The 14,247-nt window shown below is 36.7% G+C and overlaps 1 protein-coding gene across 1 annotated transcript; it reads left to right on the forward strand.

Moving 5' to 3' along the window:
• The first annotated feature begins 1,443 nt into the window (after positions 1-1,443).
• LOC126828113 (retinal guanylyl cyclase 2) lies at positions 1,444-10,232 on the forward strand. Its single transcript, XM_050557693.2, is given in 6 exon segments — positions 1,444-1,649; positions 2,291-2,430; positions 3,331-3,483; positions 4,724-4,822; positions 7,032-7,123; positions 7,546-10,232. Coding segments are annotated over 6 exon segments (798 nt in total). The 3' UTR covers positions 7,654-10,232.
• The last annotated feature ends 4,015 nt before the right edge of the window (positions 10,233-14,247 follow it).

Here is a 14,247-nt window from a genome sequence, read left to right on the forward strand (position 1 = left end):
GGCCCTCTAGAGGTTACAATTTTTGTCCCATTCTGATGAAACTTAAAATATATGTTGTCCAAAGATCTCAGTTCCTATCGATATTCACACATTTCAGACCATAACTTAATCGTGTTTTTCGCTTAAGGTCACAATTTTTTATCTGATTTTAAAAAAAAGTGTTTGAATAAGTTTGATTTCATGAAAATGGGGCCAAAACTGCTAGACAAAGTGGCCAATTCCCACCCTCAAATGGGTTGTGGACCCTGTGGAGGTGACAATTTTTATCTGATTTCAATGAAACTTAAAATATATCTTTATATCCTAAAGGTCTGGGTTCCTTTTGATACTTGAGTCTAGCGAATCATAACTTCCTGGATTATAGCCCCTCATTTTACGTAAAATCACTTTCTTTAGCTTGTTCTTTGTCCAACTCTTGCAAAATGTGGGTCTTTATTGCCTGGCAACTGCTGGTTATGACTAGAGGAAGACTTGCTAGTATTAAACATTATATACATGTGAAACAAGTCATGTTTATTATTGTAGTTAATGGACGAATGCTGGAATGATATACCCGAAAACCGACCAACCTTCCGACATATTTTAGAAAGTTTGAATATAATTCATCCTGTGAAAGGTGAACTCATCGATAATTTAGTCAATATGGTGAGTTATAAAATAATTCTTCTCTATATAAATCAAAGATTAACGGAACATATATCAGCAAATGGATTGGAACTACCCATACTTGGTTTCGTTCATGGTATAGACAAAACAATCAAAGTTTCATGTAGTCATTGGTGTACACGTAAAAAAAAAAACGTACAAATTTAATGTCTATGAAAAATTTCACTCATTTCTTATTGTATGGCTAATGCCTGTAACTATTGTATGGCTAATGCTTGTCATCATTGTATGGCTAATGCCTGTCATCATTGTATGGCTAATGCCTGTCAACATTGTATGGCTAATGGCTGTCAACATTGTATGGCTAATGCTTGTCATCATTGTATGGCTAATGCTCGTCATCATTGTATGGTTAATGCCTATCGTCATTGTATGGCTAATGCCTATTATCATTGTATGGCTAAAGCCCGTCATCATTAGTCTGTATGGTGGGAAAAAGTAGTATGTTAAACACTATTTCATTGATGGTATGAAGAATGAGTGAAAAGCTGCTGTCTGGGGAATAATTTCTTCATAGGACAGGTGGTGCAGAAAAGTAGGATGTTAAATTTCATTTCTTGCCCAATATTATTTCTTGTTGTATACTTATCTTTTATTATTAAACCCGGGGGAACACGTGGCTAAGCGGGTAAGACGCTGGCTCGCTAGCCTGGAGGTCGGGTGTTCGATCCCTGCATTGGCAGAGAAAGTTCACCCAGTTTAGAAGCAGAACAGTAGGACGTTAAACCCCATTTCATTTCATTTCATTTCATTTCATTTCATTTCATTATTAAACCCATGAAAAACATATTTATTTTATAGTTAGAAAAGTATTCCAGTAATCTGGAAGCCATAGTTGCTGACAGAACTAAAGATTTAATGATAGAAAAAGCAAAAACTGAACAACTTATCAGTCAAATGTTGCCAAAGAAAGTTGTTGAAGATTTAAAACATGGCAGGAAAGTTCTACCAGAAGCTTTTGAGTGTGTGACCATCTTTTTCAGGTAAGTGTGAGGGTGGGGGGTAAGGGATTGGTAGGTTAGTGTGATTTATTACTAATCTTTTATTTTTATTCGAGCATCTGTTAGTGTTTTTTGTCATTGCCCCTGTCTGTCTACTCATAGTTACTGGTATATCGCTGATTTTCAAGTACAATTACAGAAATAGTTAAAACATACATTATGCAAGAGCTATGAGACCTAATTTGTTTTTAATTGGCTTTTATAGAACAATCTGATTAAAATACAGATCTATATTTCATTTCGGTTTGGTTTTTTTTGATACTTTCGATGGCCTACACTACATGAAGATCTGACCAGTTGTATTGGGAGGTTGCGTCAGGGGTCGTACGAGCGACTTTTGACCCTATGACGTCAGACATTGATTAATCAACCAGCGTTGACGTTTCTAGTGGTTTACCCACATTTCTGTTCATCACACACCAATAAGTCGCCGTAACAGATGGTTTCATTGGCTAATCCCTGCTATCCATAACGCAGCTTATATATCAACTCATCCAGATCCTAGTGTTGTGAAGTGAAGACAAGTAAAACGAAATTTTGAACCATGAAAAACAAAACGAAATAGGATCTGTGTTTTAATCAGATTGTTTATAGAATTATTTTGATATAAATTTTCTTTCCAGTGATATTGTTGGTTTCACAGCTATTGCCCGTGATAGTACACCATTCCAAGTTGTAGACTTACTGAATGATCTGTACACAACGTTTGATGCCATTCTTGATAATTATGATGTATATAAAGTAGAAACTATTGGGGATGCTTGTAAGTCAAATATTATTTTAATGATAAAGTGTCTGTTGTGACAGGCGGATTGGATGGACGAATGGTTAGCACGTGCATGTTGTATCATAAGGTCTGTCATAGAGTCAACTCGCGTGGTTTCTATTCCCCAGTTGTACGTGACAAGGAGTAGGGTCGTTTGTCCAACCTCGTGGGATTTCTGCATGTCCTCGAGTTTCCTTCCACTGCTAAGGACCCCTACACGCAATCAAATTACTGAAATAAAAATTGAACCTATGTTAGTCCCGAAATGACCTAGTTTCTGTCGAGTGGGCGTTACCTCATTTCTCCCTCTTTGTTGTGACAATAGAACTCATTTAACAAAATCTGTTGGTGTGCATGGTAAAATAACCCTTGATCATTGGAATTTGATATAAGAGTAGGCCATACTGCCACTGTCGGGGCAAAATGTCCCTCATGGTGTATGCCTGTTTGGTGAAGATAAAAAGTATGATCCTACTGTATGGCCATGTAACCAAGCAAAACGTCATTGCTGCCATCTTGGAATGGGATGTCATTCCTTTAAACAAGCATGGCAAGTTTTATGTTGGTCAAATTTGAATTTTTGGAGCCATAAGCTTCGTCCTCGAGTAGAAGAACGGGATGAGCAGTGCCTGGAGACGAATTTCTGATTCAAATATCTAAAATATATTTTTATAAACAATATAGTGGTATATTGAATATCATTGTGGTCTGAAACCTTGCGTTTAAGTAAGTATAAGTTGTCTCCCTTATGTTATTGTTCTGCCTTTTAGAGTGATAAAGATTGAGATTGATTTCTAACATGGAGAATGGTTGTTTTTCCCTTTCACCTACAAGTTTAATGTAATATTTTGATACAGATCTAAATTGAGTGATAAGTTTAACATGTTGTTTTTGTAGATATGGTTGTAAGTGGTCTACCTATAAGAAATGGTAAATTACATGCTGGTGAAATTGCGACAATGTCTTTAGATTTACTTTCTTCTATGGTTGGTTTCAAGATCCGTCATTTAGAAACTACCATGTTACAGCTTCGTGTTGGAATGCATTCTGGTTTGTTTTAATTCAACAATAAGATTAATCTGCTTTTGACAATACATTGAGTCGACTGGCGTGGTTTTGAATCCCCAGTTGTACGTGACAAGGAGTAGGGTCGCCTGTCCAACCTCGTGGGTTTTCTCCAGGTCCTCCGGCTTTCTCCCACTGCTAAAGACCCCTATGCGCAAGCGAACTATTGAAATATAATTAAACCATATGTTAGTCCCGAGATGACCTAGTTTGTGTCGAGTGGACGTTAAACCCCATTTCTCTCTCTTTTGACAATACTAGTAATGGCAGTTGTGGACAGAGAGACCTGTAACTGCTTTGTAGAAGCTGTCCAACTTGATATTTGAAATGTCTTCATTTCCTATATTTCTGAGTAGCCTACATATCCTATACTTGAGTAGCCTACCAGGTCCTATACTTGAGTAGCCTACTAGGTCCTATACTTGAGTAGCCTACTAGGTCCTATACTTGAGTAGCCTACTAGGCCCTATACTTGAGTAGCCTACTAGGCCCTATACTTGAGTAGCCTACCAGGCCCTATACTTGAGTAGCCTACTAGGTCCTATACTTGAGTAGCCTACTAGGCCCTATACTTGAGTAGCCTACTAGGTCCTATACTTGAGTAGCCTACCAGGCCCTATACTTGAGTAGCCTACTAGGCCCTATACTTGAGTAGCCTACTAGGTCCTATACTTGAGTAGCCTACCAGGTCCTATACTTGAGTAGCCTACTAGGCCCTATACTTGAGTAGCCTACTAGGTCCTATACTTGAGTAGCCTACTAGGCCCTATACTTGAGTAGCCTACTAGGTCCTATACTTGAGTAGCCTACTAGGTCCTATACTTGAGTAGCCTACTAGGCCCTATACTTGAGTAGCCTACTAGGTCCTATACTTGAGTAGCCTACTAGGCCCTATACTTGAGTAGCCTACTAGGTCCTATACTTGAATCTTTGGGGCATGCAATCATTGAGCTGTTCCCTGGCATCACTAAACCTCTGCATGTCACTGAGTACTGGTGTTAAATACTACAGGTCCATGTGTATAATATATAATTTTATATACTTCATTCAGATCCATGTGTATAATATATAATCTTATATACTTCAGGTCCATGTGTATAAAATATAGACTTCAGGTCAATGTGTATAAAATACATAATCTTGTCGACTTCAGGTCCATGTGTATTATATATAATCTTGTATACTTCAGGTCCATGTGTATAATATATAATCTTGTATACTTCAGGTCCATGTGTAGCTGGTGTAGTAGGTTTAAAGATGCCTAGGTATTGTTTGTTTGGTGATACTGTTAATACAGCATCTAGAATGGAATCTAGTTCTATAGGTGAGATTGTTTAGGCCACATAAAATAAATATTCTGATTCGCAGACAAACCATCCTCAATATCTGAGGCAGGAGGAAGGGTTTGTATTTTTATTTTGTCAACGAGCTGAAATGGGGTTTAACATATTACTTACCTGCCCGAACCAGGCTATTGAAGATGTTTTCGCCTACTACACATCAAATTCCAACTGTCAAATTATTTTTTTTTACATACCAGACAACAACAGCTGTCTGGTCGTTTAGATAGGACGAAAAACAGGTCTCGTGTATACATTGGCATGCATGTAAAAGATCCCTTGAATAGTAGGACGTTAAACTCCATTTTATTTATTTTACATAAATGCCAACGTTTACATCTGAACAACTAGATGCTGTGCCTTGTCAGGCCCTTTGTTCTGCACCACTGATAAGGGGAAACTATGCGGGAAAATCCTGTGGGTCAAATTTGACGAAATTCGTTTCGTTTTGTTATACTTTCGATGGCCTACACTACATGAAGATCTGACTGGTTGTAGTACAAGGTCGCGTCAGAGGTCATACAAGCAACTTTTGACCCTATGACAGCAGATATTTGATTAACCAATGAACTTTGATGTTTCTAGTGGGTTATCCACAGTTTTGTGCACCTCTCGCCAAAAAATCACCATAACAGACCATTCCATTGGCTACTCCCTCACACCATCCAAAATACGAGTTAAATAACAACTCTTCCAGATCCAGGATGTTTTACCTGCACGCCAATGTATACACGGGACCTCAGTTTTACGTATTATCCGAATGAATAGTACGTCCTATCTAAACGACCAGACAGCTGTTCTTGTCCGTTACACATTATCTGAATGAATAGACAGTTGTCCTTGTCAGGCCCGTAAGAGTACTGAACAGGCATCGATATTTCCACGCACATGCGCACGGCGTGCGCAGGCACATTTGCTTGAAAATATTTTTTTGCAGGCACATTTTTAAAGATGTAGCCACGCCAGGCGGCGTCTGTGCCCGGCACTATTTTTTGCCGCCCAGCACAAAGAAAAAATCGAAAAAGGCCCAGTCGTATTTAAACCCCTTCGTCCTTCTCTGACACAAACTCGGCGCTCGAAATTTACCACGGCAATTAAACAGCAAAGCCATGGTAAAAGCCGACGTACGCAAACCATGTCTGTCACGGCATAATTTATTTTTGTGTGCCGTAGTAGACCCTATCATCCCAAATTAGTTTAAACAAAGATGTATTGGTATTTTGTTTATTTATACTTAGAAGATGTGTAGGCCTAGGTCTATTCATTTTACAATTATTCTACGGTCTTTATATTTGTTTATTTGCCGTAAATAGGTCACCCAGACCAATTTACGGCACTCCAATGTTAAAGGTTTGAATGTCGTAATTGTCCAACACGTGCCTGCAAATTTTCACGATGATCTTATTTTATTTCTTACCTGTGTTGACCGTGGATTTGCTACGGCCCAAGAGTAGGACTAGGAGGACGATGAGAGCTTTCTCAGTTTCTGCCTGACCTGATTCTCATTCCACCATAATGATAATAATATTCGTAAGACACGTACAACAACTTTACAAACAAGTCAAATAATACAACGTGTTTTAATTATCAATATCTACCTGTTGTCATAATTCGTTGTACTCAAATAAAACACAAACACTGTTTTAAGAATCGTTTTAATTTTTAATCTCAAAGTAATAAAGTAATATTTGAAAAAAAAAACCCCAACAAAACAACAAATACCGAAAGGTCCTCAACTTATCTATCCAGAGAAACAGAGTGGGGCGGGACAATTTTATGCTCGGTCGGGTGGTGTCAAAAAGTTTTTAGATCCCTGTATCATTGATGAAAATTAAGTGAATTTGGTAAAATTTGAATATATAAATGGGAATTTGATTTGCACTGAACCAAATACAAAAGGCAGCAGATGTTCTGAAAATACACAAAGAAGGGTTTAATTTTCATAACAGACCATGCCCCCCTCCCAAAAATTTGTTTGCCTCGCTCCGCTCGCCAGATATATTTTTACACCACTCACCAAATCCTGGCTACATCCCTGTGTTTCAGTATGACCCTGCAGGCACATTTTCAAGTGTGTGCGCAGGCACATTCAACTTTTATAGAGCCCTGGTATTGAAACATTGTATGTAATAAAATAACAAGTAGTAAAGCTATATCCTTGTGTTATTATGAATTATTTATGTTATTCCACAGCTCTGAAGATTCATATGAGTAGTAAAACAGCTGATATATTAATGGAGTTAGGAGGTTATATATTAGATTGTCGTGGTGAACGAGAAGTAAAGGTAAGTGTGGATCTAAAATATTCAATATAATGAATCAAGATCTATAATCATATCACAAATCAATTAGTTCATAATAGGGTAGTTGACTATCCTCGTGAGAGAAATGGGGTTTAACGTCCACTCGACACAAACTAGGTCATTTCGGGACTAACATATGGTTCAATTTTATTTTAACAATTCGCTAGCATGTAGATGTCTTTAGCAGTGGGAGGAAACCAGAGAAATCCACAAGTTCAGACAGGTGCCCCAGCCCCTACTCCTTGTCACGTACAACCGGGGAATCGAAACTACGGCAGTTGACTCAATGATAGACCTAATGATGCAACACGCATGCACTAACCATTCGACCAGTACGGTGACATGATGTGGATAAGTATGTTAAACGACATCTTTACATTATATTGTACAATTTGTGTTTTTAGGGCAAGGGAATGATGACAACTTACTGGTTAGATGGAAAAGATGGCTACGACAAACCCCTTCCAACACGGGATATGGCTATTTCCCTCTCGAAACACGAGTTCAAATAAATTATAGGATTTTATTTTTATATTTCTATTGAATTGTAAAATACTGGTAATTGTTGTTTTGAAAATGTTTTTGACGAAGAGTGAAATATAATATGTTTACAGGTCTTCATGTTGGTGGCAAACTAGACTGACTTAAAGTTGTTTTTAAAAAAAAAAGCTCGGATATATCCCAAAATTTAAAAAACAAAATTAATGCCTAAGACAGTTTCAAATACAACTGATGCATTCAGTGCTAATACTAAACCAGGAAGGTAGAATTACTCAGCCAGGTAAGGTGGAATTACTCAACCAGGAAGGTATAATTACTCAGTCAGAGAAGGTAGAATTACTCAGTCAGGGAAGGTAGAATTACTCAGTCAGGAAGGTAGAATTACTCAGTCAGGGAAGGTAGAATTACTTAGTCAGGGAAGGTAGAATTACTCCGGGAAGGTAGAATTACCCAATCTGGAAGGTAGAATTACTCAGTCCGGGAAGGTAAAATTAAAAGCCAGAGAAGGTAGAATTACTCAGACCGAGAAGGTAGAATTACTCAGTCAGGGAAGATAGAATTACTCAAGGGGGAAAGTAGAATTACTCAGCCAGGGAAGGTAGAATCACCCAACAGGAAGGGAGAAGGTAGAATCGCTCAAAGGTAACTGGAAAGATAGAATAACAGAATTTCAGCAATTGGAAACAAATTTTAATTCAGACATTGTCTTGTGTGTGGTCTTGAATTAAAAAGGTTTTGAACCTCCCTCTCTATCGCATGTGGGTTGCAGCAGAAAGTCAATGAGAAATCATTTTAAAAATAGGTTGAAATCAACCAAAATATCAAACTCTAAAACCAAAGCAATTCACAGTCAATTAAAACGTGTGAATTAATTACTTTCCTCTAAATCTGTATGGAGATTGTCTGAAGCCTAAGTTCTGGTGAGCCGTTTTAGACCAATATGGTATTTGCAAACATGAAGGCCTGATGTTATGAGAATTTATTCAGGTTTGTTTAAAGAATAAAGTATTGGGAACTCTCTGTAATAACAGAAAGAGACAAGGAATTCAATGAGAATAATACAAATGTTCCATTACAGAATTGATATTGCAGGGTTCTGCTAATTACCTATATACATATTTTAAGGCCAGATATTATGTCAGGGGTTTGTCGATGAAAAACGATTGTTCAAAAGGGACTCCACAAAATTCTGAAGCCATGGTGATTCCATGAATAGGGCACAGACTCAATAACTAGGATGTCTTCAGTGTCATCCCAATGTTAACTTGGGAATTTCTAGCAAGATTTCTTTTAGTAAGTATCTTTGTCAGTCGTTTGGATGGACAGAAAAAACAAGGTCCGTTATATATCCCTAGGAAGTTTGAAATCGTAATAACAGTAGGCAGCAACCTGGTAGTCTAGGCACAGTTTCTTCCATAGCACACTACATGGTGTATGTTCATTAATTAAACTTCATTTCATTTCTTTTGAAATGAAGAAACCTGAACTAAAACAGTGGAGTCCCCTTTAACTAATTAAAGTATTTTTAAACTGGAACTAAGTGACTGTCATATTGTAAAATACTTCATTAAAACACTGTAAACTTATTAAACATGAAAAATTAGATGACATGCTCTGGACCAACGTTTTCACTTTCAAATTCTGCCAGCTGGTTAATTTTTAACATAATTTGTTTAATCTCAGTTTTAACATTATCCCATATTTTTATATATTTCTTAGTGTTTTTCCCCAGACTGTGAAGTTAACTGTCTTGACTGTGTTTTATGGTTAAATTCTTTGAAATTATAATTTTGCACAATGTAAATTGACTGGTGAATTTCACTGCTAGTCAGGTAAAGTAGCTAAGTCTCTAACTCAAAATCATCCAAAGTCTTTGACATTGAAAACATGAATTATTTGTCAATTTTAATCAACATCGATTTTGTGATGTTACCAGTAAAGATAGGCTTCTGATATCTAATATTTAAGACGTCTTGTCTAACGGTGACCGTTCTAAGCTGGAGAGCCTGCGCAGTAGACTGGAATAACCAGATGCTAGAGATTGCCATTCGATTGAGATTTCTGGCGTATTTCACAAAACATATTTGATTAGAGATTACAGTAAAAACGGAAACGATTGAATGTAAACCATTTTATATATATTTATTCATATTATATTATTATATGCATTGCGACCGATTTGTGTCAATTTCTAGTTACCAAATATTAGTGACTGACAGATATGACCGAAACAGAATTATTTTTTGAATTTTAAAACTTGTGAATGCTCAACGAAATTTTTGAAATTTCTTGAGGATGTCGGTTGGGGCATGAGGAAGAATTCTATGTAAAACTATTATTTAATTAACCGCTCTATGCATCATGTATAAAGTTTACATATTAAAAGTACTTCTATATAAAGCTTTTACTGTCTGACACTCAAATAGTTCCAGCTAGTTTATATGGTCTGCCATAAAGATCATGGGTCCAATTTATATCAACCGCCTTGATCAAAAATATATTAATATTGCATGGTTATATTGTTTTATCATTGTATCAAATCTGATGTACGTATTAAACCTGACAAGCCCCTCGACTTTTAACGTTATACCCATCCAATCTCATTTTTACTTCAGTTATTTTATTTATATTTTAATTTTGTTGAGTTTCTCGTAAATAAAGAAAATAAAATAATGATTAGTTTTTGTTCATTTGTCTAGTATAGGGTTAGGGTTAGGTACATGATTCAATCAGGGAGACAGAATTTATACTCAGAGGGTCAAGGGTGGATTTTTTTATTCAAAGGCACAATTACGCTTAATTATCTTTGGGGGAAATCTTAGAATTTATACTCTTGAGCAGTGGCACAACAATTACACTTTTAGTCACCTTTTGGGGGAATCCAATTTGGATCACAGAATTCAAATTAAATGTCCGTGAGATATATGCCTAGGACAACCACATGCAGTCACATGCCCAGAGAATGATATCTAGATGTTTAACCAATGAAATGGGTTTTAACTTTAGGACTACTTTTCTGCACCAACCGGGCTAATGAGGAAGGACATATACCATGCAGTGTATCAGAGGGACATAAGCCATATATATGCCATGCAGTGTGCCATGAAGGAGGACATGTGTCATGCAGTGTGCTATGAGGGAAATTTTGCCCAGACAGTGGCATTCATTTCCACTTGCTCTTCATCGAGAGACAGAGATGGGGTTTAACGTCCACTCGACACAAACTAGTTAATTTCAGGACTAACATGGTTTAACTTCAAAAATTTGCTTGCGCGTAGGGGTCTTTCGCAGTGGGAGGACCCAAAGAAAACCCACGAGGCTGGACAGGAGACCCTACTCCTTGTGACGTACAACCGGGGCATCAAAACCCCGCCAGTCGACTCAATGACAGATCTTATTAAATGTGATTGTTGTGCTTGTGTACATAGGATCTGGTTTTTGGTAAATCTGAACAACTAGACAGTTGTCCTTGCCAGGCCCTGCACCACTGACCAGTGGCGGCGCCAGCCGTCGGTGATTGGAGGGGCAAAGCAGGGGCAAAGTCCAAGGTTAAGGGGGCAAAGGCACAAGCTTCAACTAGGGATAGGGGGCCTCCCCCAGAAAAGTTTGAAAAACAGGTTGCCAGAAATGCAGCCTGGCAGTATTTCAGGCACTGGTCGATGAGGTAAAGTGTCAAACGAACGGACTTGCGAATCTTGACGAAGCCCACGCACGAGCGTCAAAGTAGTGAGTCCTCCCCCAGAAAATTTTGAAAAATAGACTGCCGGAAATGCTGTCTTCCAGTATTCTGCCAGGCACCGATCGTGGAGATATATAGATCTGCCCAGATACCGTTCGTCGCCTGATCACTAGTTTATCCGACTAGAGAACAAAATGTCAAACGAAACGGACTTGCGAACCTCAACGAATTCCCCTTGTGAGCGCCAAAGTAGCGAGACCATTGGGGACCTCGCCAAGAAAATTTTGAAAAATAGACTGTCGGAAATGCTCTACAACATGCAAGTTTATGACTGAGTAGGGATGTGGGATTTATTCACCGTAAAAGGTATTGATTACCGAAACGTATCACAAATACTTGTTTTTATTTTCTAAAATTATTGGGAGGGCAGACTAGATTAATGGGGGGGCCCCCCCCTTGCGCCGCCACTGCCACTAACAAGGGGAAACCACATCCAGAGGATATTTTCCGGACAACTCTGGGTCGAACCCACAACCTCTTGCCTTACTCTCACCCTCTTTATCAAAATGAAGAAAATAGCTTATAAATATAATGTTTATTTATAAAATAGTATCAAATAACCAAAAATATATCACAGATTAAAGTTCTGATGAGGAAATCAGTTGTTTAACTCCCGACTTCGACTTCTTTTTCTTACGTGGTTATGACAGGATTCCGCTTTTTCAATTTCCTACAAAAATTCAAAATCAATCTATGACAAGTGATGGTAATGGCCAATCTGATTACAATACAGATCTATTTTTCGTTTCGTTTTTTTATACTTTCGATGACCTACACTACATGAAGATCTGACAAGTTATAGTGATAGGTCACGTCAGGGGTCAAAAGACTGACTTATGACCCTATGACGTCAGATATTTGATTAACCAATCAGCATTGATGTTACTAGTGGATTACCCACAGTTCCGGGAAAAAAAGGTCAAACACTCGATTCGACAGACCATTTGATTGGCTGACCCCTCATTTCAAGCAGAACACGAATTAAATAACAAGTCTTCCAGATCCAAGTGTAGTAAAGACAAGTAAAACGAAATTTTGAACTATAAAAACAAAACAAAATAGGATCTGTGTTTTAACCAGATTGGTTAATGGCATAATGTCTAGTAGAATAGATAAAATTATATTGTCCGGGTAGAAAGCCCACAATGTTAGGTATGTGATGCTAGTCGTGTCCCATTAAAAAACCCACAATGTTAGGTAGGTGATGGTACTCATTGTCCCAGTAGAAAGCCCACAATGTTTGGTAGGTGATGCTAGTCGTGTCCCAGGAGAAACCCCTCCAGTTTAGGTAGAAACCCAGATAATATGTTAGGTAGATGATGCTACTCTTTGTCCCGGTAGAAACCCAACCATTAAGCCGACCTTAATATTTCACAGATGCTAAATTCACTTCAAATTAATGCTTAGAAACCATGGGGGTTTAATGTCAAATCATCACAATAAGGTCTTTTCGGGACTCACATATGGTACAATTTTATTTCAATAATTTATTTGCATATAGGAGGGATCTTTCGGATTGTAGGGAACTGGAGAAAAGCCATGGTGCTGGATGGGAGACCCACCTTCTTGTCCACACAAGCTAAATGATAAGACTTACAACTAACAATGTGTTTTCAATCTCTTCATTTTTCCTCCCAGGCGAAATCAAATTTGATTGAGTATTTAATTATGAATTTCAAAGTGTTAATGTTATTAAATCTTTATCTATATTTTAATTAATCTTTATCTATGTTTTGATTGAGTTTTAATTAATCTCTATCTATATTTTGATTGAGTATTTAATAAATCTCTATCTATATTTTGATTGAGTATTAATTAATCTTTATCTATGTTTTGATTGAGTATTAATTAATCTTTATCTATATTTTGATTGAGTATTTAATTAATCTTTATCTATATTTTGATTGAGTATTTAATAAATCTCTATCTATATTTTGATTGAGTATTAATTAATCTTTATCTATGTTTTGATTGAGTATTTAATTAATCTTTATCTATATTTTGATTGAGTATTTAATTAATCTCTATCTATATTTTGATTGAGTATTAATTATATCTATATTTTGATTGAGTATTTAATTAATCTTTATCTATATTTTGATTGAGTATTAATTAATCTTTATCTATGTTTTGATTGAGTATTAATTAATCTTTATCTATGTTTTGATTGAGTATTAATTAATCTTTATCTATATTTTGATTGAGTATTAATTAATCTTTATCTATATTTTGATTGATACATACCTGTCGTGGAAACAACCATTCTAAAATCATAAACAATAAGTAATTGAGAGCAATCCCCAATACATAGACTTTACCAGCGACAATACCAAACTCATAATACCTGAAAATATATACATCAGGGGCCATAATTCAGAAATTATTGCAAATATCGAAAGGAACCAAGATCTTTGGATTATAAAGACACATTTCAAGTTTCATCAAAATATTATAAAAATTGTGACTTCTAGAGTGTCCACAAACTAATAACAGGATTTTTCGTACAATCAGGGGCCATAATCCATGAAGTTATGGTCCAATACATACCCATATCAATAGGAACTAAGATCTTTGGGAGATAGACCTATATTTCAAGTTTGGATAATTGGATAAAATCAAACAAATTCTGGACCGATGTCCGGACAAATATGGGCGACAGCATAATATATAAAGATATATATTTACGTTTTAACTCTTTGTTTAAAGTTTTTGGTAGTTTTATCGGAGATCTTGTTGTAGACGGTTTCTGTTCTCTTCGCCACATTTTGCCACGTATAAAGTTGACTTATTCTTTTATGAATTATATCTGGCTGTATAATGTTGACTCCATCTTTTATTTCTTTTATTGATTCTTCTAAGGCTTCTA

The sequence above is a fragment of the Patella vulgata genome, chromosome 7 (genome assembly GCF_932274485.2).
Source record: "Patella vulgata chromosome 7, xgPatVulg1.2, whole genome shotgun sequence".
NCBI classification, from domain to species: domain Eukaryota; kingdom Metazoa; phylum Mollusca; class Gastropoda; family Patellidae; genus Patella; species Patella vulgata.